This window comes from Cavia porcellus, unplaced genomic scaffold (assembly GCF_034190915.1).
Source record: "Cavia porcellus strain 051 isolate PalLab524CR breed Dunkin Hartley unplaced genomic scaffold, mCavPor4.1 scaffold_17, whole genome shotgun sequence".
Taxonomy (NCBI): domain Eukaryota; kingdom Metazoa; phylum Chordata; class Mammalia; order Rodentia; family Caviidae; genus Cavia; species Cavia porcellus.
Genome location: NW_026947500.1, coordinates 24,334,829 through 24,360,814, shown reverse-complemented (window position 1 = coordinate 24,360,814; position 25,986 = coordinate 24,334,829). Strand labels below are relative to the sequence as shown.

At 55.9% G+C, this 25,986-nt stretch overlaps 3 protein-coding genes across 21 annotated transcripts; all 3 read right to left on the bottom strand.

Moving 5' to 3' along the window:
* Window positions 1-60: 60 nt before the first annotated feature.
* Ehbp1l1 (EH domain binding protein 1 like 1) lies at window positions 61-17,823 on the bottom strand. 18 transcript variants are annotated; one of them, XM_063227525.1, is made up of 21 exons: window positions 17,475-17,814; window positions 14,875-14,932; window positions 14,607-14,702; window positions 14,294-14,347; window positions 14,030-14,208; window positions 13,810-13,952; window positions 13,219-13,254; window positions 13,055-13,120; window positions 12,816-12,963; window positions 11,915-12,662; window positions 10,133-10,315; window positions 9,518-9,675; window positions 9,385-9,433; window positions 8,304-8,978; window positions 2,854-2,923; window positions 2,677-2,732; window positions 2,456-2,579; window positions 2,112-2,211; window positions 1,033-1,106; window positions 841-955; window positions 61-746 (listed from the first exon to the last, which is right to left on the bottom strand). In XM_063227525.1, exons 1-21 carry the CDS (start codon window positions 17,576-17,578, stop codon window positions 647-649), a joined length of 3,336 nt encoding a protein of 1,111 aa, XP_063083595.1. In that variant the 5' UTR covers window positions 17,579-17,814; the 3' UTR covers window positions 61-646. The 18 variants fall into 18 exon arrangements, with proteins under 18 accessions (XP_063083595.1, XP_063083596.1, XP_013006210.1 ...); XM_063227526.1 differs by having other exon boundaries at window positions 10,133-10,309; XM_013150756.3 differs by having other exon boundaries at window positions 12,521-12,662; window positions 17,475-17,808.
* A 1,876-nt stretch (window positions 17,824-19,699) lies between these two features.
* Fam89b (family with sequence similarity 89 member B) lies at window positions 19,700-21,787 on the bottom strand. Of its 2 annotated transcripts, none has more exons than XM_003468233.5 (2): window positions 20,898-21,787; window positions 19,700-20,527 (listed from the first exon to the last, which is right to left on the bottom strand). In XM_003468233.5, exons 1-2 carry the CDS (start codon window positions 21,186-21,188, stop codon window positions 20,354-20,356), a joined length of 465 nt encoding a protein of 154 aa, XP_003468281.3. In that variant the 5' UTR covers window positions 21,189-21,787; the 3' UTR covers window positions 19,700-20,353. The 2 variants fall into 2 exon arrangements, with proteins under 2 accessions (XP_003468281.3, XP_005003034.2); XM_005002977.4 differs by having other exon boundaries at window positions 19,700-20,517.
* Window positions 21,788-21,971: 184 nt separating this feature from the next.
* Window positions 21,972-23,377, bottom strand: Znrd2 (zinc ribbon domain containing 2). Its single transcript, XM_003468232.5, has 4 exons — window positions 23,258-23,377; window positions 23,013-23,164; window positions 22,805-22,889; window positions 21,972-22,361 (listed from the first exon to the last, which is right to left on the bottom strand). The coding sequence occupies exons 1-4, from the start codon at window positions 23,274-23,276 to the stop codon at window positions 22,018-22,020; spliced, it is 600 nt and encodes a 199-aa protein (XP_003468280.1). The 5' UTR covers window positions 23,277-23,377; the 3' UTR covers window positions 21,972-22,017.
* Between the last annotated feature and the right edge of the window lie 2,609 nt (window positions 23,378-25,986).

Sequence of the window (25,986 nt, the reverse complement as noted above, 5' to 3'; positions counted from 1 at the left end):
GATGGTGCTGAAGATTTTAGGGAATGATGCATTAATTTTTTAAAAAGGCAACAACTCAACTTTGTTTTTGTGTCTTGTTTTTTTCAGTACTGGGGACTGAGACACAGTTTGGTTAGGCTGGACTAGAACTTGGTGGTCTTCCTGCCTCAGCCTCTCACAGAGCTGAGATTTCACGTGTCCACCACCACACCCAGCTACACGTCTTCCTTTGAAATGAGACTCCACTCAGGCAATCATCCTTAGAAGGCCCAGGTCCTTCCTCAGGAGGCATCTGGGAACCATCAATCCCCCAAGGCTGCCCAGGTCTAGAGTAGCAGTGACCTCCTAATCCATTATCAGCCTAAGCCCCACCCTCTTCTGTCTACTGAAGCCCAAGCCATCCTGAGAATGGGCCAGTGCTGCTGTGCCCTTGTCCAACTTTATGGCTGGTGAGGAACAGGAAGGGGAGGAGGCACAGGTGCCTTCCCCACACTGTCCCTCTCCCCAGGCAGCCAGCCAGGCTCCGAGCTGGGAAAGGGTCCTGCTCAGCGCACTGCAAATACACAGACACGCGTGCACGCGCACGGCACACACTCATACAGATGAATAAATACGGGCAACCCAGGGAGGGCGTCCCCAGGCCAGGCCAGGGCAGGCCGAGGCAGGCTCAGCTCAGTACGCATCGTTCGCGCCGGCTCAGCTGCCGGCTCAGCTTGCGGCGCCGCTGCTCCAGACCGCGCGCCAGGCGCTCATCCTCCTCCAGGGCGCTGCGGGGAAGGAGGGAGAGCACGTCAGCCCCAGTGTCTACTGCCGCCAGGGCTCCAGACCCAGCACTCCCAGCTCAGATGAGCCCCCACTTACATCCGCTCCTTTTGGTCCAGGTCCCGGACCAGCTCATCACGCTGGTTCACCAGTGACACCAGCTCCTCCAGCAGTAGCTGTTCTCGGTGTTGCTGTGTGGCTGTTTTCTGCCAATCTGAGACCCCAAGAGCCCAAGTCAGGTGGCGCTGGGCCAGGTCGTCCTACCTTTGCCCCTCTGTCCCTGTCTCCCACCTTCGATGGCCAGCATGGCACGCAGCTCCCGGCTCAGCAGCTCGAACTTACGCTCCAAATCCTGCTCCTCGATGCTGTGAGGCAAGGGGACCAGGTCAGGGGAGGGGAGCGCAGGGCTCTAACCACTCCCACCCCAGCCCACCTCCGGTCCTCCCCATAGAGGGCAGGGCTGAGCACAGAACCCTACCTGCTTTACCCTTTAGAATTCTTTGTTCCAACTGGCCTCTGATTACTAATGCTTATGTTGCTTCCCTGCCCCCTCTCATAAAATAAAAAACAAACTATTTAAATAGAAGCAACAGGCTACAATCATCCTGGAACAGTGCAAATGTGGATAGGCAAGGCTGTCTCTATCAAGTGGCTGACCTGAGCAGATCTCTAAGACCTGCTTTCCCTATTGCAGGGTCATACTGGAGGGCTTAGCCCTGACCTGCCAAGGGCACTCTGTTCTTAGCCTCAGTTTTCTCATCAATAAAGATAGTACTCCTTGGTGCATGAGATATGGGTGACTGAACCCAAGGCTTTCGTACTGTGCCACATCCAACCATTTATTTTGAGACAGGGGCTAAGTTGCCCAGACTGCCTCAAACTTGCAATTCTCCTGCCTCGGCCTCCCAGAGGACTGGGATTATAGGTACGCACCCCTACGCCTGGCAAGACAGTACCAGTTTAGGAAGTATACAGGTTGCATAGAAAATAGGCAGGAGAAAAATTACTAAGGTGGCTGAACAATAATTTGTTTTCCATTTTTTTTTTCTGAACAATAATTTTAAAAAGATCTTTGCAGAAAGAAGAGAACAGGGGCTGGGGATTTAGCTTAGCGGCATAAGCGCCTGCCTTGCAAGCCCATGGTCTTAAGTTTGACCCCCGGTACCGATAAAAAAGAAAGAGAAAGAAGAGAACAGTAAACAGCAGTTCTAACCGAAGTACCTTAGCTGACTCCCTGTCCTCCGAACTCTACCCACAGTGACGGAGCTCTGGCTAAGGGCCCCAGTGGGGCCTGAGTAGGTGAGGCAGGGCCTTGGAAGGGCGTGACCGAGATGTGGGGTGGGGTGGGGACGGGGCGGGGCAGCACTCACAGCAGCTGCAGCTGGTCCTGCCTCCGGATGAGAGCATTCTTCTTGTTGACCAGTGTGAACCATTCCTGGATCAGAACCTCCTCCTGCAGCCGGTTGGTACCTGACAAGCCACAGTAGGCCCGCTCAGAGCAGGGTGGGCGAGGCCTGGGGGAGGGGACCTCCCCCAGGGATGCTTGTCCTATCCTTGAGGCCGATGCTGTATCTCCAGGAGGCTGCTTCCCCATGTACCCACCATAAAACGCCTTCCAGTTCCCTTTCCTCCCAGGTCCGCCCCAGGCCTGACAGAGCCTCGGGGCTGGGCGGACATGGTGTCGGGAAGGAGTGGGCCCCAGGTACCCACCCACCTGACTCCATGAGGCTCCTCAGCTGCGTCTCCACCTCGGCAGCCCGTCTGTCTATCTGCCTCTGCTCCTGTTCCAGGGCCTGCAGTTCTGCACACACGTACTGACTTGTGTCCTGGAACCGTTGCTGGGGATGATGGGGGTGGGGGTAGGGGACAGATGGGTTCAGCAGGCTCTGCCTAGGAAGTGCACAACCTCAGCCTCCCCATTTTAGCCCTCCTTACCAATCCAACCTCCTCCGCTGGACTTGAAGGTGGCTCTTCCAATGTGGGGCTTCCACCTGCAGGCAAAGACCAAGCTAAGGTACCCTAGTGAACAAGCACCCCTAGGTACCAGGTAGGTCCCAATCCAGGATTTTGGAGAGGCCTGCGCTAAGCCACACCTCCTCCCAAAGTACTCACCCTGAGGCTGCTGTGGGGCTGGGGCTGTGGGTGGGCCAGGGGCAGGGCTGGGGTCCGGACTCTGGGCTTCCTGTGGAAAAATGGGGCCAATGAGGAGGGCTGGGAGGGGGGACCCCAACAGCCCAGCCAGAGCCTCTCACACACAAGGGAGGCAAGCTCCTTGATCCTAGACACCCCACCATCCCCCTCCACCATCCCCACCCCGCCAGCCACTTCTCCATCTTGCGGGCCACCTCCACACACTTTTCGAGCAAAGGCCAGCCCTTCACTTCCCAGCCCGTGGTCTTGGGCCTGTACATGGCCATCCCCTTAACCTCAAAGTCCTCATTCTTGGAACTGGGCTGATAACCCTGACCCCCCAGAATGACAGTCAATGCTGCAAATCTGGGAAGCGCCCAGCAGGGGTGTCCTCTGTCCTCCTCCATGCAGCCCCCTCAGGTCACCTGTGACTCCTGTCACTTCACGCTGGCATCTCCATCGCTGCCGGGGGCCCTCTGAGGTAACACTGAGGGGCCTCAATACAGCCTCATCTCTCAACCTAGGGTGTCCTAAACTGGCACTGCCATCTCCCAACCAAAAGAGGGCGCCCTCCCACCATATTGGTTCCCATATTTAGAACCCGTTACGGCCCTAGGGAATCACTCAGATCCAGATAGGTTGGTTGGACCTACAGTGGTACCCTCCTGTGGCCCATTCCTCTGGTGACTTGTGGAAACTGTCAGTGCTGGGGGCCTCCAGCTTTGAGCTGTCATCTTGGTTCAAAGCTGACAGACTGGCCCCCTTGATGAGCTGCTCTAGCCATCCTTCTGGGTTGCAGGATGGGGAGAAGAGGCTGACAGCCCATACCTGCCTCTACCCATACCCTCTGAGAGGCAACCCTGGCCCTACGTGCCCTCCTTTCCAGTCAGTGGTGGCCTCCTCACTGACTGCAGCCATCCCCTGCCTGCAGCTCTGCCCTCAAGCCACAACTCTGAGAGGTCTGAAACTCTCTCCCAGTGGTGTAGTTCTGCACCCCTTCTTGGCCCTTGGCCTCACTGCCAAGGCCTTGGGCAGCTCCAGTCTCAACTCCCCAAGCCCCGCCTAGATGCCCCGCTCTGACCACAGTGCTGGACTTTCAGTTTCAGTGCTGAACTGAGTCAGGGCTCCCCCAGAGGCCCCCACATCTCTCAGTCTCCTTCCTGACCCTCAAGCCTCCTAAAGCCTGGACTGGCCCATGCTGACCCCAGGGCCACCTCCAGGGAAGCTGGGAGCCAGCCACCTCCTGGTGCCAGTTGATTTCACAGGGCCCCCTGACCAGAGGGAGCCTCTTTAGAGTTCCCCAGTGTGCTGATTAATAATGGCTAGTGTTGGGGGGGATTTAGCTCAGTGGCATAAGCGCCTGCCTTGCAAGCGTGTGGTCGTGAGTTTGATCCCCCGTACCGATAAAAAAAAAAAAAAATAATGGCTAGTATCAGGCTGGGGATTTAACTGAGCACCACAGCACCGACTAGCAAGCCCAAGGTCCTGAGTGTAATTCCTCGTACCCACCAGGGGAAAAAAAGGCTAATGCCACTTAAGCATCTACACAGCATGTACACACATCGATTCATTTCCATCCGCTGTTTTCCCACAACCACCCTGTCAGGCAGGCTTGTTCCCTCTCCCACTTTACAGACAGGAAACTGATGCTCAGAGATGAAGCTCATGCAGAATATGGCCACACGGGGTTGTCTAACCCTCTAGCCCCCTAATTTTTATTTTTATTTACTACTTTTTGGCAATCCTGGGGATCTGGACGCTGGGCCTTTGAAACAGGGTTTCACTAACCCAAAATTTGTTCCTCACTGGGCTTGTGTCCTGATATGCAAAATAGGTCAAAACCTCAGCACTGTGTTGACTGAGGAGTTACAGTACCCTAGAAAGGCATCTGGAGAAACACACACAGCTCTCGGCCCTTTCTGACAACATCTGCAGTCTTGCCCTCTGGGCACCTTGCAAAGGGGGTTGTTCCTCCCCCTCCTCTTGCGGAGAGGGCCCCAAAAATTGAAAGCCTTGCCCTGGGGTCACACAGCCAGGCAACAGTGCTAGGCCCAACAAGAGGGCACTATTTAAGAACTCAGGTGCTCCTGGGCCTGTAATGCCAGCACTCTGGGAGACTGAGGCAGGGAATTAGAAACTTCCACCCTAGCAAAGGCAATTCACTAATTTAGTAAATCCTGCTCTCAAAAATACAAAACACAAAATAAAGGTCTGAAGAAGTCAGACGTAGTGGGGCATGCCTATAATCCAGCATTTGGGAGGCTGATGCAGGAGGATCATAAGTACAAACCTATCAGGGCAATTTAGCAAGATCCTGTCTTTAAAAAAAAGGGCTAGATCATCAGATGTGGTGCCCACTCCTGTAATCCTAACATTCAAGAGGCTGAGGCAGGAGAGGCACTGAGTTTGGAAGCCAGCATGGAGTACAGAGTGAGTTCAAGTCCAGCCTGAAATATATAGTGAGACCCTATCTCAAAAAACAACAAAAAAGGCCAGGCATGTTGGCTCACTCTGCAATGCCAGCACTTGGGAGGCTGAGGCAGGAGGATTATCAAGGTTAAGACCAGCCTGGACTACATAGGGATACCCTGTCTCAAACACCACCATCACCCCCACCACCACCACCACCACCACCACTCACAGAAAAAAAGAAAGAAAGGTGCTGAGGGTATAGCTCTGTATTACAGGCTTGGGTTCAATTCCTAGTCTGTCTGGGGGTGGCCCCCCCCCCCGGTCACACACACACACACACAAAACAGACTTAAAACCAGTAGTTCTTCACTTGGACCTAAAGACAAGATGCCTAATAGGTATCTAATAGCAGAACAAAGCTTTACCTTTTCTGTTTGTTTGTTTTAGTTTTTGGAGACAGGGTCTCACTATGTAGTTCAGACTGGCCTTGAACTTAAAGCAATCCTCCTGCCTCAGCCTCCTGAGTACTGAGATTACAGACATGTGCCACCACATCTGGCTTGGCTTTCATTTCTATCTCCTTTATTACCTTAAATCTTTGGGTTAGATCCTTGTTCAGTTCTGGATATAGGTACATGTTCATTTAGGGAGTATCTGTCTGAAAGCTGGCAAAACAAAGTTGATTATCTCTAAATGTATATAAATTATCTCACCTGCCATCAAAACTAAAGACACCAACATAAGAGATTCACAGAGACATCTGCTATGCCCAGAAGCCTCCAGTCCTAAACCTGTGGTCACCTGGGATTGCAGCAGAACCTCACAACCCTGTGAGCGCCCCACACAGAAAGTCACCTCCTGGAGACAAGACTGCCCCCTTGAGCAAAAAGAATGCACCCTAGAGCCATCACACAAAAGCAGAACTGAGATCAAAATCCCCAAAGCCTGGCGCACACCAGTGAATCTCCACTACTAAGCCCAGTCAGAGCTTCCTCATCGTCTGAGTGTCCCATTCAGTCCCCTCTGGTCTCTTACAGACCAGTCAAAGCTTTGGCTTGTGACATTCATGCTGACCACCTGGGCTTTAATTGCCAGCATCACTGAAGCAAGGACCCATGCTAGCTGCTGACATTCCCACCGATCAAATGGGGTGCCTGCTCCTCCCCAGAAAAGGCACTGAGGGACATTGAGCGGTCAAGGGGACAAGGCCAGCCAGAAGAAAAGGGCTCAGCGACAGGGCCAGCGGAGGCAGGCAGGGAGAAAGCCAACCTCAGCAGCAATCGCGTTTACTCACACCAGCCCTGATGGGAATTCTAATGCTGCTTCCTCTCAGCTGACCCAGATTCCTCTTTCTGTGCCCGAGTGTTCGGGCCCCTCCTTAGGGAGCCTTGCTGGCCCACAGCACAAGCACCCTGCTCTTCTCAGGGGTGTTACTTCAGCCCCACCCAGCTCCGAGGCGCCTGATCGCACCCTATTCCAGGCCTCTAGAAGCTCAGAAGAGTGAGGCCTGACAGAACCATCCTGCCACACGAATGTAAAAGGAACGGGAAGAACACAGCCAGTGAGGAGGAGTCTCCTCCATCCAGCCCCATGCATCAGATATCTCCGCTGGGGCAAGGCCTGGAGGAGAGCCAGGCTTGGAAAGACCAGATGCTGGGACTTGAGCCCAGAAGAGTGTAGGTTGGAGTCTCCCTTTTAAGATTTAAAGAGCTACTAACACCCGTCAACCAGCCAAGCTACAGGAAGCTGTGTTCCACTGATTCCTGCCTCCTGCATCCCCATTAGGTGGCCCCAGTGCACTCTGGGTCTCTCTCATTCCCAGGCTCAGCTCTGCGCCTCTGACCAGACACTCTAGGGTCTGGCTCTCAGCCTGACCCACACCACCCAGGCACCTTTCAGGAGTTCTTTCTGGCAGTTCTCTAAATGGGCCCTGAGCTTCCCAAGGCCATATATTGCTGGTGTAGGTTCCTCCACTTGAGAATGACCTTATGTCTTTCAACTGGGAAAACCCAGCCCCCTTAAACTAGCCTGAAGGCCATTGCTTCCTCTAGAAAACCTTCCCCAATTTATGCCTTCCCTCCCTCCAAACGGAAGGGTCATCGCTGGGCAGGTGCCAGTGCAGTGGCCTGACCAGGCCACTTCTGCTGCCCCAGAACACAGCTGGAAAGCCCCTGGCATTGCCTGTTTTGTTGTGTTTTTTGACACAGGGTCTTATGGGAAGCTCAGGGCAGCCTCAAGCTCACCATATAGCCCCAGGTGCCCTCTAATGGCCCTCCAGCCTCAGTCTTCAAGTGCTGCATGACAGACATACACCATCACAACTGCCTGGCCTGGACATCAGTGCTGTGAGGCCTTGAGTCAGTCCCTGTTCTCTCCAGGGCCATCTCCCTTTCAGCATAGTGACAAAAGGCCCTGGAAGACTGACCTGAGACCTCAAAGGAACAGGGATGGGGACGTAGGCCTCCGCAGAGTCTCCCACCTCCAATCTCCCATTATAGGAAAAGGAGAAGCTGGCTGTGATGGCACAGCCTTTAACCCCAGCACCCTGAGAGATGAGACAGAAGGATCCAGCCTAGCCTGGGGCAACTTAGAGAACAGGGAAACCCTGTCTCAAAATAAAAAACTAGAAAGGACTGAGGATACACCTGGATCCAATTCCCTATACAACGAAGGAAAGAAGGAAGGAAGAAAGGGGAAGAAAGAAAGGAAGAGAGAGAAGGGGAGGTCAGGCATGGAGGCTCATGCCTATAATCCTAGTACTCAGGAGGCTGAGGCAGGAGGAAAACCTCTAGCAAATCCCATGCTGGCAGCAGAGACCCGGTCTTTCTTGGGCCACCTGGTGGTTGTTGGCTAGACCACCTGTGCCAGGCTTTCTGTCCACAGTACCTGGGTCCTGCTGAGCCAAAAGTACCTCTCTGTGTCCAGCTATGCCCCCCTGCTCTTAAGCTGCCAGCCCCATCCTTGGGGACACTCTGCCAAGCTCCCCACCACCCAGCCCTGCAGCTGTAAGGGGTACTCACCACTGCTGTGGCCGTGCTTCCTGCAGCTCCCGCATCCGGCTCATCTACCGAGAAGGAGTTGCTGTTGCGCAGCCTGGAGCGCCGCTTCTTCAGCAGATCGGCGTCGCGCACGTGGGAGAAGGACCCATGAGCACGAGGTGGTGGCACCGGGCCAGCCTCCCCGCTGACTGACGGCTGTCGCAGTCTGACACCTCCAGTGCCTGCGGTCTCTCCGGCCCCATTTACCAGCCCCTCCGCTGGGGGAACTGGGGCTGCGGGGACGTCAGCGGCGGGGACCCCTGGGGGACTCGCTTTCCTAACTGCCTTGTCCGCGTAGTCACTGTCCTTAGGGGCGCAGCCTGCATCACTGCCTGCGGCCTCCGTGATGGAGTCCTCCGCGCGGCTCGCTGCCTCCTTGGGCTGCTTGGGCGCCTCAGCCCCGCGCTCGCGCAGCCGCTGGGCCAGGTTGCCGGCGTCCAGTCCGTCGGGCAGGCTTGGTGTGGCGCTGCCCACACGGTACGTGCCGCTGCCATCACCGCCCTTCAGCTGCACAAGCTGCAGCTCCTGGCCGGTGCAGAACGCACGGATCTGACACAGGTACGTCATGACGATAAGTTTGTCGGGGACCGACAGCAGCACCATATCCGCGGGCTCCAGCAGCCGCGACACGCCCAGGGCTGCGAAGGCATCGAAGGCCTAGGAAAGGTGGGCACACTGTCAGCGGCTGCGGAGGCGGGCCCTGCGTCACTCAGCAACGCAGGGGTCTCAAGGACAAGCACCCCAGGGTTTGCCTAGCGACGCTCTGAGCCCCTTCCCTCCACCCCCCGGCAGAGGGACTCCTGGCAACAGCTTCCGCCCTCCTGTTACCTAGCAACAGCACACCACCCACTCCCATTACCAAACAGTCCCGTTTTGGAAAAACCATCTAGGAGAATGAGGCTTTTTTAAAAAAAATGTCAAAAACAAAACTAAGGAAAAACAAACTATTTAATGTTAAAAAACAGTAGAACATGTCCAAAAACCACTGCTAGGGCCTGGCAGCCCACAGCTTCCCGTCCTTCGCCTGCAGCCTCTTTCCAGCCCTGGCTCCCTCCCTCCTCACCTGCTTGTTGTTCTGCTTGATGTTGAGTGGGTCGAGGGAGGCGTAGTCACTGCAGAGAGGGCACTCATCAGAAGCTGGACCCACAATGCCCTCCGCCCAACTCCCCATTTAACCCACCACACCGGCAGCTCACATCTTGTCAGGATAGAATCGGTGCAGGATGGCACAGAAGGCCAGGCCATTGCGCCAGGATGTGGTGAAATTGGTGATTCGGACACCACGGTAGCCAGTGGTGACCTCCTGGCACCACTCCAATAGGGACTGGCTGGAATTGACCAGGGCAGGTGGTGCCTAGTGACACAGGATCAGTTTAGAGGGTATGTTCCCAGGATCAGAGCCCAGCTACCCCTTGGGGAGGCTCTGTCAACCAAACAGTCTCAGCTGAGAGTTTTCAGAGGTCATCAGAGACCACTGGACAGAGCTAAGGGTTTCCAGCTCAAGAGGGATCTGCCAAAGTCATGTAAAAGGTCAGTGGACCCAAGCAAGATCAGAGGATACCAGCAGTCACACCTCAAGGTCAGTCCAGAAAATCAGCTTAGGGGTATCCAGCTCCATGCATCCCGGCCCAGGGAAGTCAAAGTGGGAAAGCCAGGGCATCCTGAGGAAGCAGGGTTGAGGGGCTCCTTGCAGCTGAGCCCCCCACTTCATGCCATCTCAGTCTCAGGTGGGTCCACGTAGAGATGCTGTTAGCGTGGCCCCAAGTTAGCAGAAAGAAGCAGGCGGGGCCCTCAGCGGCCCCCATCCCTACCTGGCTGCCCGGCAGCCTCCTGTCCTCTTCAGGCTCCTCTGGGGAAGAGGCACCTGAGGGCCTGGGCACCCCAGCCCCTGCCCCACTGGCCACCTGTGCCTCAGTCAGGCCAGCCTCTGGGATGCCTCCCTTGGCTTCTTTCCCCTTCTCGGTTCCCAAGACCCCAGCCTCTGTTTCCTGGGCCTCAAAAATACCAGATTTAGTCTCTGTAGACTCCAAAACTGCTATTTCTGATTTCTGGATCCCCAAAACCCTAGATTTGGCCTCTGACACCCCCAAAGTCCTATCTTCTGCTCCCTGGACTCTCAGAGCTTTAGTCTCCGCTCCATGTATTCCTGGAACCTCTGCCTCCACTTCCTGGAATCTTAAAACTCTTTGCTTTGTGATTGGGACCTTTAAAGCCTCATCATTGAGAGACCCCTCAACTCCAGCCTCTGCTTTCTGGACCCCCAGAGTCTCAACTTTTACCTCCTCAGCCTCCAAAACTGTAGTTTCTGCCCTTTGGGTCCAAACTACCTCAGCCTCTGGCCCTGAGCCCTCTGAACTCTTAGCTGCTATATCCTGGGGCCTCAGCATTTCAGTTTGTGCCATCCTGGTCTCCATCTTTGCCTTCTGGGGCTCTGATTTCTCCAACTCTGCTTTCTCAGCTTCTATCCCTGGGACCCCTAAACCCCCTACTATCTCCTGAGTCCCCAGTATCTCACTTTCTGCTATTTCTGCTTCCATCACTGAAACCTCTGAAGTTTCTACCTCTGTCTCCAGGGTCTCAGACTCCTCAGCTTCTGTTGTTCCAATCTCTACCCCTGGGGTCCCCAAAACCCCAACCTTTCTCTTGTGGCTCCCCAGTGTCTCAGACTCGGACACCAGAGCTTCTATCCCCAGCACCCCTGAGCACTTAGTTGCTATCTCCTCTGTCTCTAACATGTCAGCCTCTTCCTCCTCAATCCTTGGATCTGGTACCCTAGAACCTCCCACTTCTATACTCTGGGCCTCCACTATCTCAGCTTCTATCTTCAGGACTGTGGAGCCCTCAGATACCCCCGGAGTTCCCCGTATCTCAGACTCTAACATCCCAGTCTTAGTGCCCAGAACTTTCAGATCTTCACCGTCAACTCTCTTGATCTCCAATACTTCAGACTCTGCCATTCCATTCTCTGTCCCTGGCATCCCTGAAACCCCTACCTCTGTTTCCTGGGCCCCCAAAATCTCAGACTCTGCCATCTCAGCTTCTAGCCCTGGAACCCCTGATCCCTCGGCTGCTGTGTCCTGGGTCTCCAGGATTTCAGCCTTTGTCTCCCCACCCTCCATCTCTGGTTCCTCAGAATCTCCCACCTCTTTCTCCTCAACCCCCAATATCTCAGGCTCTTCCACCCCAGTCTTTGTTCTCAGAACTGCTGAACCCCCAGTCTCTATTTTCTGAGTCCCCAATACTTCAGAGCCTGCTATCTCAGACTCTTTTCCCACCATTCCTGGAGCCCCTGTCTCCTGGGCCCCCAGTACCTCCAACTCCTCTGGCCCAGCAGCCTCTGACTCCAAGACCTCTGATCTTGCTGTCTCTGTCCCCTGGACCCCCAATATCTCAGTATCTGCTGGCCTAGTCTCTATCTCTGAAAACCCTGATCCCCCTGCTTCTGTCTCCTGGTTACCCAACACCTCCCACTCCACCTGTCCAGCTTCTGCTTCCAGGACTCTTGACTCCTCAGCTTCTGCCTCCCAGATCTTCAGATCCTTAGGTCTTGCCCCCAGCTCCGCTGAGGATGGCAGCCCCTGAAACCTGCTCACCTGGGGCCTGGTGCTTGCTGATCCAGCAGAAGGGCCCTGCTCCAGACCTGTCCTCTCAACACCAGAGGCTATGTCCCTTATCTCCACATCCTTTCTCTTCTGGCCTGCAGCGTCCCTAGCCCCTCTTTGATCACCCAGATACCCAGAATACCCTGCAGGCTCTCCTGGAAATGAGCTCAGCCCTGTGGGAGTCTCTTCCTGCACCCTGACCCCCATCTTCCCTTGAGAGCCCCTTGGAGGTGCCTCAGGAGTCACCCTGAATCTTGCCTCAGGCATAAGCCCCGCAGCCTCTGGTCCTGTATCTGCCACAGGGCTCACCACTTGTCCCTGCTCGGTCTCAAAGCCACTCCGTGCTGGACTCCCCTGAGTCTTCTCAGCTGTGCGCCCTGACCTCTTGGTCCTCAGCTCTCCTCCTGCCCCTCGCTCACTGTCTGCCCCACCAACCTCTGACCTGTCCCCAGTCGCCCTCTCTTCAGCTTTGGGTCTCAGCCCTCCCAAGGTGTCTTTGGAGTCCATATGTGCAGTGTCCAAGCTAGGCCTGGCTCCCTGGGCTTCTGTCCCTTCCTGGGGGCTTGTCCCAGTCTGGGTCTCCCCAGGAGAACCTACTCCTGCTGGGGGAGCCTCTGAGGCAATGGCATTGGGGACCTCGTTTCCCTCTTGGAGGACTGGGGACTGAGGGGCATCTGAGCCTTTCCGGAGCCGAGGGGCCGGGGTGGGGGCCATGTCCTGGCTTGGCTGCCTCGAGGACCTAAGGAGAGAGCAGGAGAGAATATTGGAGGAGGACTCCTGTGCACCTCAATCACAGCTCCACTCCTCTTCTTCAGATTTCTGGGGCACTGAAAAGGCAGCCAGAGGAACAGCACCTAATAGCAACAGGGCTGGGGCTGGTTCCAGATCTCACCTTGCCTCTGCTGGGGTTCCTGGGGGCCCCACCTGGCCCCCGGCTATTATAGCTGGTTCTGATCCCTGGCTCCGGGAGGCCCTGGCCGGGGGCACAGGGCCACTCACAGGGGTTGAGCTGGAGTCCTCAGTTTTAGTAGGGCTGGCATCTGGGGAGGAAGAGATAGAGATAGGGCGCTGAGGCCTGGGCCCTGTGACCTCAGGTCTGGTCCCCATCCAGAACCCCACTCCAGACCTCACCTGCCTGCCTTGGGTGTACTTGGCCCTCATCCTCCTCACAAAGTGTCTTCAGCTCTTGAGAGGGATCTGCAGGGGGGGTAGGGAGGTGTTATGGAGGGCAGCATCAGCTCTGAACAGGGCCCTGCAGATCAGACCCCTCCTCCCAACTAGAGTTCCGGGCCTACCTGGGAAACGCCCCAGCCTCAGGGCACTGCCCAGACCTGCAGAAAGGACAGGCCCACAGTTGCAGATAGAAAGGAAGACAGACAGAGACGGAGACAGAGACAGAGACAGAGACAGAGACAGAGACAGAACATGAACATGAACATGAACATGAACATGAACATGAACATGAACATGAACAGAGAGAAAACCACAGGAACAGACAGGCAGAAAATCTTGATGAGTAGCTGGAAGGACCAGGCCATCAGTGGGGAGGGGAGAGAAGGTAAAGGGGAAACTGGACTGCAACTACCCTGGACTTTGGACTCAGCTTCTCAATTCGGGTTTAGGTCAGGCAGGCAACCACCAGGGGGTGGGAGGGCCAGGAGCACCGGGTGGTGCTAGGAACCCATCCTGCAGGATTCAGCCAAGCACTGAGTTCACCAGGACCACAGACAAAGCTGGGGTTGCCGGGGAGGTTGAGACCTCCGGGTAGGAATGCACTCCTACCACTGGGGGTGCAGAGTGAGCCTACAACCAGTGGTGTGTGGCCCATGTGCCTCCCACACCACCTTGGCCTTGGCAGCTTCAACCTGCAGCAGGCTTGGGCCCACCTGGCTGGGAGCCTCGAGCCCCGGCCTCAGGGACCCCTGAGCCATTGGCCTCGTCCTCGTCACTCTCAGCAAAGTCCTCCAAGTTTCCCACATCACTCGGCTTCACGCTCATGAGGCTGGCCAGACTCTGCATGTCATCATCCCTGGTGGTCAGAGGTCAGGGGTGAGGGCTGGGGTCGGAAATCACAGGGCAGGGCTAAGCAGGGCAGGGGGCACTCACGTAGCTCGGCCCTCCCGCAGCAGCACCCCTGAGAGGGTGAGGCTCAGCTCCGCCTGTACCACCTTCACTGACTTGGGCTTCAGCCGCAGCCGCAGCGGTACCTGGGCTGGCACAGGCCCTGCATGGCGGGCCAGGTCCACCTCGGCTGAGGCCAGCACCTTCCGCTGTCCCTTCGACTCCTGAGGGAGAGGGGGACACAGTGAGGGAGATGGGCACAGTTCTAAGTCCCCTGAGACCCCAGGCCCTGCCCACAATGGCACTCACACTCTCAATGATAAATGTCCACTCTTTGGCTTCATAGTGGTCCACATGGGGGTCCTGGGGGAAGAGGCCAGGTGAGCAGAGGGCAGTGCAGGGAGAAGGGCTGTGCTAGCAGGGAAGGTACCCCAGCTTCTCATCCCGGCTGCCTCCTCCAAGAAGCCTCCTGGACTGCTTATGCTGAGTACGCCTCCCCCACACTCTCAGCCCCATCCCTCTCTTCTTTCCTATTTGGATAAACAGTCTACCAGGACACCCTCTAGCTGCCCACAGCAATTGGCTGACCATTCCCCTGTGTGTCGGCGAGAAAGGGACTCACTCTGTACAGGGTCACCGAGATATCCACGTTCTCAGGCACCATCCACACCACAGTGCCCCGGTATGGGTTCTGGATGCCCGGCTGCCAGCTGTGGGCCTGCAACAGGTACCCTGAGTCCTCCTCCAAGGCTTAATCCCCCCTGTTCCCCCACTGCCTTATCTCCAACCTTGACACCATCTTCTTCTTCCCTGTGCATCGTCCCATCAGCCTTCCCTTGGCCCCCTTTGCTTGAATTGAGATCCAGGCCCCCAGTCGCCATCCTCCTTACCTTGGAGCAGATGCGTCTGTTCCGCCGGGTCCACACCACCACCAGCTTGTCTGGCTGCCTGGAGAGGGGCCAGGGTTGCTGCTCAGTCAGGCTCAACCAGCCTCCCCATCCCCTCTGCACCTTCTTCCTTCCCCAACTTCCACAGGGTCTTCCTTCTGACCCTGTCCTCCTCTCTCTGGGAGGTCTCTTATCTGGGGCCACAGGGTGAAGGTGGGGCTGCTGAGGCAGGGTGGAGCTGAGGCAAAGGGCAAAGGCCCAGAGAACATGGGCCAGCAGGGACAGCGAAGGAACACACCTAGGGCTGGAGACAAGACAGAGGAACACAGACTCGGACACAGGAGGCAGCAGAGCCTCTGAATTATTTGTGAGCCTGTCCACTATAAAACCAGCCCAGTTTGGGGGACAGAACAGAGAAAAAAGAAAGGCAGCACCCTTCTGGAGCTGAGGGCAAGGGAGCCAGGGTGACAGGGCCTGGTGGGGGAAAAAAAAGCAAATGCTCACGCTAACCCCAGGGGCTTGTGAGGGACACTCTCGGGTCTCCGTGAGAAACCAGGATGAGTATCAGGGCAGAGGCACAGTGGCTGAGGGACAGGTCACAGAAGAATCTGCAGAAAGTGGGCTCCAGGCAGAGGGAAGGGCAAGTGCAAGGCTCTGTGACTGGAGGAAGGGCAGGGACAGCAAGGGGCAGAAGATGGGCATACAACACAGCAAGACAGGGCCGGCTCATCCCCGGATTCCCTTTGCTTGCCTCACAGGTCCCAAGCAGTGTCAACCAGAATCCAGAGTCATGGACCAGGCTTTGCAGGGAGATGATGATTATAATAATAGAGCCTAGAGGAGGCCAGGGAGGACTTCTAGGTGGTAGGTGACATCTAAACTGAGCAGCATATGCAAGGCCGATTGTGAGGAAAGGCAGGCATGCGCAGAGGCAGAGACAAAGTAAGAGGAGACAGCAGGCTGCATAGGGCCTACTCCCCAACAGAGGTGATGTGGCTGGCTCCAGAGAAAAGGAACCCTTTGGGTTAGTTCCCAACCTCCCCACTGGAGGATGGGAATGGATAATCGGAGAGCCAGGCAAAAGGGACTCGGTGATCCTCCTCACCTGTTCCTAGCCCCCTGCCAGGATACTCAGGTATACCCACCCCCTTGAGAGCCAAGGTAACTGGCTCTCCTGTTAACCCTGGAGGACCCTGAGCTCCAGAGAGACACCAAGGTGGGTTGCATAGCTGAGCCTTGAGCCTCCCAACGCAGAGCTAAGCTCCCTCCCCCAACCCCAAACTGCAGGCCAGGGCTAAGCAAGGAAAGCCAAGGGGCCTTCCCAGAAAGAGGAAGCACACAAGGGTTGCCTTCAGAGGGTGGGGCTGGCCGGGCTGCCTGACTCAGGCCAGACACGCCCTCCAGGAGAGCGGTGACATGGGCAGGGACAGCTTCCTAACTTGGGCTCCAGGATAAGAAGCCAGAAGGCCCTATCCCACTGCCTGTGACTCAGCTGCACTAACACTGTCTGCACCCTAGGCCTGCTCTCCAGGACCCTGCCAGCGCCCCCTAGCCTCTCCCAGAGGCCAGGTTTCAAGCACCAGCTCTGTCAGCCCAGCTAGTCCCTGTCCTCTCTGGGCCTCAGCCACCTGAAGGCACAGTGGCAGGCTTAGCATGAGCAAGATCAGGGGCACAGCCACAGCTCTAGAGGCCCCACCTCTGCTCACTCTCCTCCCTGCAGACCCCAGGCTCCCTTCTTACCCCAACCCTTCCCCTAGGGAACCTAAATTTAGGCCTGCCTGGTGGTTGAGGTCCCCACAGCTGTCCCCTAATCCACCAGGGGAAGCTGACACCGGTGAGCACGTATATTTAGCATGTGACGCAGGTGCCCGGCAGCTGCGCAGGGGGCATGTGAACCAGATGCCTCCAGGCTCTCTGGCACTCCAGAGCAGAGCCTGCACCCTCTCATATGTCACCCCCTCAGGTCTCTGCATGGCCCTCAGCAGGCCCTGTTCTCCTGGACCCACAACCTCCTAGGTCCTCGGGCCCCTTTAAATTGCTCCCCCCTCCCTCCTCATTCCTCCAAGTGCTCAGTTTCCCCTTTTAAGGACATGGTGGAGACATTTCCAGCCTCCTAGCCCTGGCTCTGGTTAAGGGAGGGGGTTGTCCTCTGGCTCAACAAGCAGGCAGGGGAAACCGGAAACATCTTTGTCCGAAGGTGGGCTAAGGCCCATGAAGTTCCTGCTCCAGCCCAGGCCACCTGGAGACCTCAGAACTTGCTACCTTTTCCAGTGCCACCCTGCAACCATCTCTCTGGCTCAAGACATTCAGGCTCCCTCCCCAACCCTGACCACAGCTGAAAAAAATGTGGGTACAGGCAGATTCTCAAGCCCAAAAGCCCTAACCTCTAACCCCCACTCCGGAAGCCTCCAGACACCCCAGCTCCCGGGGCCCTGAAAGTTAGAACTTCTGAGTCCCTCTGCGTGGGACACATGGCCCAAGCTGGGGCAAGCAGTGGGGACCTTGACCATATGTCTGTGGTGTGAGGGTGTTTCTCGGGCTGAGAAGGTAGGATGGGGTCCCTGTTAACTTGGAGGGGTCCCCTCCTGCCTTCCTCCACTTACCATTTCTTGGTGCACTCCAACACCAGCTCGTGGTAACAGGCCACGAACTGGAACTTAGCAGCTCGCTTGCCCACGCGCTGCAGGCGCTTCCACACGGAGGTCATGGCCCCCACTGCTCCCGCGGTCCCCTCCTCAGGCCCGCGGCTCCCGTTAGCCAGCGACAACTGGCCTGGCCCGGGTCCCCATGGCCTTGGGGGCTTCTATCCGCGGCGCCCGCCCCGTCCTTTCGGAGATGCCTGGGTCCCCGACCTGAGGTCGCGATCGCCCGATACCGCCGTTGGGGCTATCTAGCTGATCTGGCGGAGATCTCAGAGTCGTCCCAGGCACACGTCGGGCTGCCCGGAGCGCAGAGCGGCGAGCGCGCCGTTTCCTGGAGCCGCACCCCCGTCCGAAGACGGGCGGGGCCGCGGCGCGAGGCGGGGCAGGGGCGGGAGCGCGGGGGCGGGGCCGCCGGGCTTCCGGGCCCTTGGGCTGTGAGTGGCGTCCTGAGGCCAGCTCCGTGTGCCCCGCAGGCCAGTGGGTGCTCCAGGCGGGGGCGGGACTCGTAGGCCGGGAGAGCGGGCAACTGGTAGCCTGGCGCCGCCCTGGAGAGCACTGCCCGGGCCACCTCCCTTCCTGTCCACGGCCCTTCCATACTCGTGACCCATTGCACAGGTTGAGACAAGAGAGACTACGGAGGGGGAAGGGACTGGCTGAGGGTCCTCCTGAGCATCTGCCTCAGAGCCAAGAATCCTCAACAAGGGCAGCGGACTTCTGCTGCTACCCGCGTCGAAATCAGAGCAGAAAGAGGTAGTCAGGGACCACCTCGCGTGGCCCTGCCTGTGTGGCGACATCCATCCATCCCCCGCGCTTTTAGAATTTTGACTCAGCTGTCCAGAGGGAAGACAGACCCAAATCCTGACCTTCAGTCATGTGTGTTCTGAGCCTTAGTTTTACATTCTGTAAAATGGGAATAAGTATAGCCGGTCCTTTATTGAGAGAAAGCTCAAGTCCAACTGATTTTGCTGGTCTCCATATATGGAGTCCCTTAAAGCCTGCACACTTGTCTGTTTACTCTCGTGCACCGGGAGGCCTGTCTGGGTGGGTGTTGGCTGCTGTGTTAAGGCCTTAGATTAGGGCCTTTAGCGGCCTTATCACCTACCCCTCTGCCTGCACAGTGTAGTAAACCACTACTGGTGTCACGCCCAGAGTCAGCTACCCCGGGGGCAACGTTTCAGCGGGTCCCCTTCCCACCTGCACTCTGCATTGTCAATAGACCATAATCTGGTGCTTGGAAAGTACCTGTACTGGATTTGAACGGGATCTCTGGTTTGCCAGGAGTGCCAGCTGGGTGACATCTCCAGGAGACAGGTGACTACTGCAGGGCAGGGCAGGGCAGGGCAGGGCAGAGCAAATGCTGCCAGTGTGCCTGAGTGTGCAGCTTCATGAGCATCTTCTGGCAGTCCTGACACCCAGCTTGCCTCCCAGTCCCAGTGGTGTGGTCCTTGGAAACGTCTCCTCTGTGGAAGGAAACCCCTTACATACAATCTACGTGGGTGGGGAGCGAGTGGCAGGGGTGGCCAGGCAGTTGGCATGAGGCTAAGTGTGCAATGTGGGTGTCTGGGACCTCAATCGCTCAATCCCTCTTCACCGCGGAGTCTCTTTCGCCTAAGCTTGGGCCATCCACCAGCTCCCTTCCCAGGCGAGACTGCCCTCTGAGGAGGTCACAACTGCATCCCTTCTGCCCCGCAGCTCTCCCCTTCCATCCCTAGGCCCTAGTTCCCCAGCCCTTCCTGAAGGCGCCTCCCCCTCTCCCGCCGAGGGCCCCCCGCTCCCCCCCCCTCCCCGGCCTGCCTGCCTGCCTGCCAGCTCCGGCCCACCCATTTCCTGTGCCGCCCCAACTCCGCCCCTACTCGAGGTGGAAAGTTTCGCTCCTCAAGAAGGGAGGCTGCATCTCCTTCCTCCCGGCGGGCCAGAAAAGCCCAAAGTGAGTGGGAAGGGGGCTGGGCTCCCAGGCCGCCAGCCCGAGAGGGGAAGTAACTGACTGCAGCTACACAGCTAAGGAGCCAGGCTCAACCAGCCGTTATCTTTGCCAATCCCGCCCCGGGGCGACAGAATTCTCACCCCGCCCTGGCTCAAGGCTTTTATTCGGGGTCTCGGGCGCCACCTGCCGGCGGAACGCGGCCCGCACTTGCCAGAAACCGCTATACAGTATTCCCGCCCCCGGAGTAAGGCAGTCACAACACTTGAATGCCAAGAGAGCATTTATTGACGCGCCCAGAAGGCTGGCCCCTAAATTTAAATATCCAGCTTGGGGCCCTAGCCTTTTACTGCCATGGCTGGATGCAAGGGTGGGTCCTGGAGTCCTTATCCAGGACTCTGAAATCCAGGGGCAGAGGTGGGATGCTCCTGGCCAGGAGCTGCCAAGAGCAGCAAAAGATGAAAAACAAATGGGAGCCAGGCACTCATCCCAGTCCCAGAGACCAAGGGAACTGCAAGATGCTGTGGGCCCCACTGCCAGACTAAGGGTTGGCCGAGCTGGGGGCGCACACGTGTGGCAGAAGTGGAGGCCCAGTGCCATGGCACAGGCTGCAACCTAGGAGCCCACCCAATGCCGGCTAAGCAGGAGGGGGCTGCCAGTTTTGCCTGAGGAGCACATGCCTTGCCCTCCTGAGAGGTAAGGTGAGGTGGTACCAGTGGAATAGCAGGCACTGTCATCTGAGGATTGCTGAAAGGGTGAGTTTTGAGCCTTTTGTTTGGGTGCGTGCCCACTGACCCCAGATCTTCAGAGGCTGATGTGGAAGGCGTCCTGCAGCCACTGGTCACGGGCATTGTGGGTCTGGGGCACAGTGAGGGGTGGTGGGTCAGGGGGCAGGCTGGCATCTGGCGGCTCATCGTCGTCAGACAGGCCGGCGTCGGGTGGGTAAGAGCTGTCCGAGTGCAGGGAGGATGACAGGTCCTGGCATAAGCTCAGGTCTTGGCACAGATGCTTGTAGTCCTGGATTGACTCGTACAAGCCCCACAACTGGCACAGCAGGGACATGTCCAGCTGCCGCAGACCCACCTGCAGACAACTGACAGTGGGCTGGAGTTGGGGTCCAGGCTGCCCCCAACCCACCCTTCTGGAATCGCGGCCCCCAACCCAGGCCACAACCCCAGCAGGTTATCCTGCACCTTCCTAAGTGAAAGTTTTGGAGACAACGGTTAACAGCTGCAAGATGTGAAACTTTACTCACTGAGCCTTTCTCACCTGTAAAATGGGATAACACACCCACCCAAGTAGGATGAGATGAACGTGAATAAAACATAAACATGCATGTTAACTCCTGCCATGAGCTGCTGTTTCTAACCGCTGGAACAAGCTTCTGTGACACTCAAGTGCCTGCAGGCTTTGGCTCCCATCCCGGGCCCCTGCCTCTCGCGGAAGCCCCCCCAGCCACTCACCATCTCCTTGCGCAGCGCGGCCAGAGCAGAGTCGAGGTTGACCGGCCGGCGCGGGCCAGCGGCTGGCCCGGAGTTGGCCGCACCAGCGGCGTGGCGGGGCCCGTCCGGGGCGCGCGCGGCGCGGCTCAGCTCGTCGTGGATACGGCTGCGCTGGCTGTAGACGCGCTCCAGCTCCCGCCACGAGCCCCCACTCGCGTTCAGGAGGCCGCTGAGGCCGCGCGGCAGCGGCGGGAGCCCAGCCAGGGCGCAGTCCACACCGCCTGGCGCTTCGGCGGAGGGCAGTCCGTTCATGGCCCGGCCGGCGTGGGGGCAACGTCACCTCCCTCTTTGCGACACTCCGCCCGGGCCTCCGCCCGGGCCACTGCCCGCAAGGCCCCACCGCCACCCGCAGGCCGCGCTTTGTTCTTTCCCCAGCTCCTCGGACCCGCCTTGGCCCCGCCTCCCAGTGTGGGCGTGGCCTCCTTTTAAACGGCCACCGCGGTGGGGCTGCAACGCCCACAACTGAAAGAGATACCAGGGGTACCCATAGAAGGGAAGCTGGAAGAAGGGTGAAAGGGCCCAAAAAGGCAGACATGGTTCCTTGGCGGTTCTTTTTACTGTCCCATCCCATACACAATCTTTGTTCAATTACCCTCCCGAAGGATATAAAAGTAGGTGACAGGAGACTGAGGCAAGTCGACACTTGGCTCTTAACATGCAATGTTTAGGGTCCACACAGCCAGGCAGCATAGGAATACCTGGGGTGGGGCATGAAGTGGGATGGGTAACAGAATGCTCAGGGGAGGGAGGAGCAACGGTCAGAACAAGTAATTGGAGGGTAGTACAACACAAAGCTACTGTCCAGCCCTGTTCTGCCTGAGGAGGCTATGGCCTCTTCCCCAGAAAAAAGAGTATATGGTCCTCTACCTACCCCCCCCCATTCTGATGGCCCAAACTGAGGAGAAATAAACACACTTCATCTTTTAGGACATCAGAAAGATCTTGGAAAGGTGAAAAAGCCAAATTAGGAAGAAGGTAAGTGAAGTGGGGGCCGGCATGTACATTCAGAACCAAGAATAAAATCACACAAAGGAATAGCAGTTTTTCTACAGGATCTTTTTTGGGGGGAGTGAGGACAGGGTTAGTGTTGCAGCTGCTTCAGGCTGTGTAGGGCCTCAGCACAGGCCCGGATAAGGCCACACAGCTGGATGCTAGTCTCCAGGGAGGCACTAGAGCCCAGCTCAGCTGAGGCCCAGGTCAGCTTCTGCAGGAGGGCTGTCTGTGTGCAAGCCACCGCGTCTGCATCTGGAGGCACAGTAGGAGGGGGTGGCCCCTGGGCTGCCTTTAACCCTGCTGCAGCTCCCTCACAGTGCTCTGGCCGAGGCACTGGGGGCTGGGCTGTGAGTCGAGAGCCTGAGGGTGGCTCTGTGGCAGAGGCAAGCTGGTGCTCCCGAGCTTGGGAGAGAGCAGCCTGGGCATTCAGTGCTATAAGGAGAAAACAGGTGCAATAGTGAGGATGCGTGACACCCCTTAGCCCTGAGCCACCTCCTCTTTATCTCTTTGCTTTCTGGGCCCCTTTGTAAGGCAGTCATCCAGTTTCTACCTTTCTTTTGCAGAGCTGGGGATGGAATTTTCAGGGTCTAACTAATTGTAGGCAAGAAGCCAGTCACTGAGCTACCCTCCCAGCCCCAATCCACTTTCTTCTGTATCCTACGTCTATTTGTGTGTTAACTTTATCTTCTCATCAAGACTCCCTGACAGACCTCAGACTGTCCCACAGTGTAGGGGACAGTAGGTTTTTAGTTGTCTTAAGAAAACATCTTACTCCGGGTCCGACCTACACCCTCCACTGACACTTCTCAGGCCTAAGGTCCCTGGTCATTCATTCGACCACACTCCTCTTCCAGTGGGCAAACTCAGCCCCTCACCTGGATTATCTTTATCCACGTCTGAATCAAGCTCCTGACAAGCCACGCAGTAGATTTTCCGCTGTTTGTCTTGGAGGAGGATTGTCTGGGGATCAGAACGACACAGGGCATGGATGAGACGCAGGGTGAACGGTTCGGAAGGGAGAACTGAGAAAGCCTGTGCTGCCTGGCCCACGACCCATCCCCAGCCACTCGCTTGAGTCCTCACCCCGCACTCCGCACACGTCTCGCCCAGCATGCGGTAACCGCGCAGCAGATAATCGCCCATGAGCCGGGAGATGCGATCCTGCCGCTCTCGTCGCGCCTGCAGCACCTTCGTCTCCGCCTCAGTCGGAGGCTCCCAGGAGAAATCGTCGACTTCTGGGGAAAAGAGGAAGAAGGGACCAATGTTTTGGCGGAGCAAGCTGCCTCCCATGCCCCGCAGCCACACATCCTAGCAGCCCAATCCCTCACCAGCGCCATTCAAGGCCATGTTGCCGTTGTTGCTGATGGGTTCTCCGGAAGTGACGAAGAGACAGCGTGCCTTCGCTGCAATTCAGCCCCTCCCATCTGGGCCCATGATGAGGGCGGAAGTGACGTCTATTGAGACCTCAGACTGACTTGCCCCGAGTGGGGCGTGTCTACTAGAGGCTGGACCCAACCCAGGAGGGGTAGGGGGTTGCCACAGTCTATTGAAAGGCCAATTTGCAGTGGAGAGCGTTTCCCCATTTAACTCCTCTACTGGGCTCTCAGGACTTGGAAGTAGCTTAGCCAGGCCCCGCTCCTGGCCGCCGCGGATGGAAGGAACCACTTGATTAGAGAAGTCCCACTGGCCACCTCCAGCCCTGGGATTTCCCTTTCTGCACAGGCTGAGTCCAGGGGCAGAAGGAGCCGAGGCGTCACTACAACCATAGTAACAGATGGCCCTTTGGGGTCGTGGAGCCTTTTTAGGCCACATTTTCGCTTGGACCAGCAAGACAAGCCAGGCAGAGGTTATTGTCATTCTGAACATTTTAAGATCCTCCCCTTCTGTAGATCCTGTAGCCCAGTCTGTCCATCCTCCCACCAGGAACATTTCGTTTCCTTTTGGGTTTTGTTTTGTTACTTGTTTTTTTGCTTTGAGACAGGGTCTAACTATGTAGCTCAGGCTGATTTCAGATTCACAGCGATCCTCCCGCCTCAGCCTCCCGAGGGCTGGGATTAACCAACGTGTGTCCCCACATCAGGCAGTGGTGGCTTCAGTTGCTGCTTCTGCTTCTGCCTTTCTTTTGTTCTTTTATTTATTTATTTTTTTAGTTGTTTAAGCCCTGACTGAAGTCAGGACCCCAGTGTCCTCTTGGCTACTGTCTTTAAATGGGCAGGACTTTCTTTTTTAAATTATGTGTATTGGTACGTTTTAGATACACGTAATCACATTCATCATAGGGAGTTTGTACCTGTATGTGATAATCTTTTCCCTATCTTCTACCCTCCCTTCAATGCCTCCTCTCTCCTTATTTACAAAAGGTTTGTTTCCTTTTTTTTTTTTTTTTGGTCTTTTTCATTTTTATCGGTATCGGGGATTGAACTCACGACGCGTGCTTGCAAGGCAGGTGCTTATACCGCTGAGCTAAATCCCCAGCCCCTTGTTTCCTTTTTTCATTTTCTTTTCTCTTCCTTTCTTCCTACTCTCTCTCCAGTACCCCTTCCCATTTGAATATTTTCTAAATATTTCATACTACCCATTGTATTTTTTTGTTGCAGGGTCTCACTATGCAGTGCAGACTGGCTGTGAACTCACTTATGTAGCCCAGGCTGGCCTTGAACTCATGGCAATCCTCCTGCCTTAATCTCCTAAGTGCTGGGATAGACAAGTGTGTGCCACCACATGCAGCTTCTGTTACACATTTTGGTTTCTTTTTTTTTTTTTTTTACACTGTTTTCTTGCACCAGAGTAATAATACAGTATTTACACATGTTCTGATTTATTTCATGTAAGAGCATGGTCTCAGGGCTGGGGATTTAGCTCAGCAGCATAAGCACATGCCTTGCAAGCAGTCGGTCATGAGTTCAATCCCTGGTACCAATAAAAAGGAAAAAAAAAAAAGAGTATGGTCTTGCCAGGCGTGGTGGCTCACACCTGTAATCCTAGCACTTGGAAGGCTGAGGTGGGAGGATCCTTGAGTTCGAGACCAGCATGGGCTACAAAGTGAGCTCACCCTGAACTGCATAGCGAGACCCCGACTCAAAAAAGACCAAAAAAAAAGGAGTATGGTCTCATCCATTTAGCTAGAAATGTCTCATTTATCCTTCTTTATAGCTCAGTAGTACTCCATTGTCTAAGAAAAAAAACCCATCTTTATCCCTTCATTGGTTGACTTGCATCAGCACTGCATCCAAGATTTATCTGTTATAAACTGTGCTTCTATAAACATGGATGTACATGCATTGATGGAGTATGATGCTTTTAATTCTTTGCAGAAGATACCAAAAAGGGGAGTAGCTGGGTTCAGTGGAACCTCTAGTTGTGTGCTGCATCTGGCACAGGTCTTGAAAGTCCAGAATGGGGATGGTGCAGGATGAAATTAAAAACCAGAGTGAAGATGCAGAAAACTGAAGTCAGGTAGAGCCTCCTGGAGGGGAAGAGCTCCCCATGGCCTGCAGTGTACTTATTTATGCGCTTGGGAGGTTATTGTCAGTTGAAACCTCCCTGCCTAGCAACTTGTCTGCTTGGTTCACCTCAGGTGTCTCCTGTTCTCAGAGTTGGAACAGCTTGTTCATGTCACTCACCTTGGGCACTTCCTGTTCTCAGGACTGGCCTTGCTTAGTCTCTCACATGTGATTGATCGCCAGCTTCAGCATCTCCCCACATCTCCCCCTTTTCTGTTTTGTAGTTGCAAGTAATGGGTGGTCAGTTGAAGTTCGGAGGACTGCAGAAGACCCTATGTTTGAACCTTTCCATTATGAGTGAACTCACTTGTTTAGGCTAAAGATTCCCAGTTCATGGATTTTAGGTCCCTGCGTTCAGTAATTTAATCCTATGCAACCCATTAACCCATAATATTAGTCTATTACCAATGTAGCTGGCAATTGTAAGGTGTTAGTGATTTGAGTTTTGTAGCTAACATACTATGGCACTGTGGTTATACTTTTCTGCTGGATGTTTGTCATGGTTTATGTTGGTGGCCCCCAGGCCTCATGCATTTGTATTATGCATTTGTGGT

What these genes read in the sequence shown, in the direction of transcription:
- Ehbp1l1 (XM_013150754.3), bottom strand. Translation starts at nt 17,578, where the DNA reads ATGACCTCCGTGTGGAAGCGCCTGCAGCGCGTGGGCAAGCGAGCTGCT. An exon ending in AGCCCCACAGCAGCCTCAGG is followed by an intron (nt 2,733 to 2,853) that starts GTGAGTACTTTG and finishes CTTTGCCTGCAG; the next exon opens with GTGGAAGCCCCACATTGGAA. An exon ending in CAGCGGAGGAGGTTGGATTG is followed by an intron (nt 2,580 to 2,676) that starts GTAAGGAGGGCT and finishes CATCATCCCCAG; the next exon opens with CAACGGTTCCAGGACACAAG.
- Znrd2 (XM_003468232.5), bottom strand. An exon ending in AGACGTGTGCGGAGTGCGGG is followed by an intron (nt 22,890 to 23,012) that starts GTGAGGACTCAA and finishes TCTGATCCCCAG; the next exon opens with ACAATCCTCCTCCAAGACAA. An exon ending in CGTGGATAAAGATAATCCAG is followed by an intron (nt 22,362 to 22,804) that starts GTGAGGGGCTGA and finishes TTCTCCTTATAG; the next exon opens with CACTGAATGCCCAGGCTGCT.
- Fam89b (XM_005002977.4), bottom strand. Translation starts at nt 21,188, where the DNA reads ATGAACGGACTGCCCTCCGCCGAAGCGCCAGGCGGTGTGGACTGCGCC. An exon ending in CCGCGCTGCGCAAGGAGATG is followed by an intron (nt 20,518 to 20,897) that starts GTGAGTGGCTGG and finishes AGTTGTCTGCAG; the next exon opens with GTGGGTCTGCGGCAGCTGGA.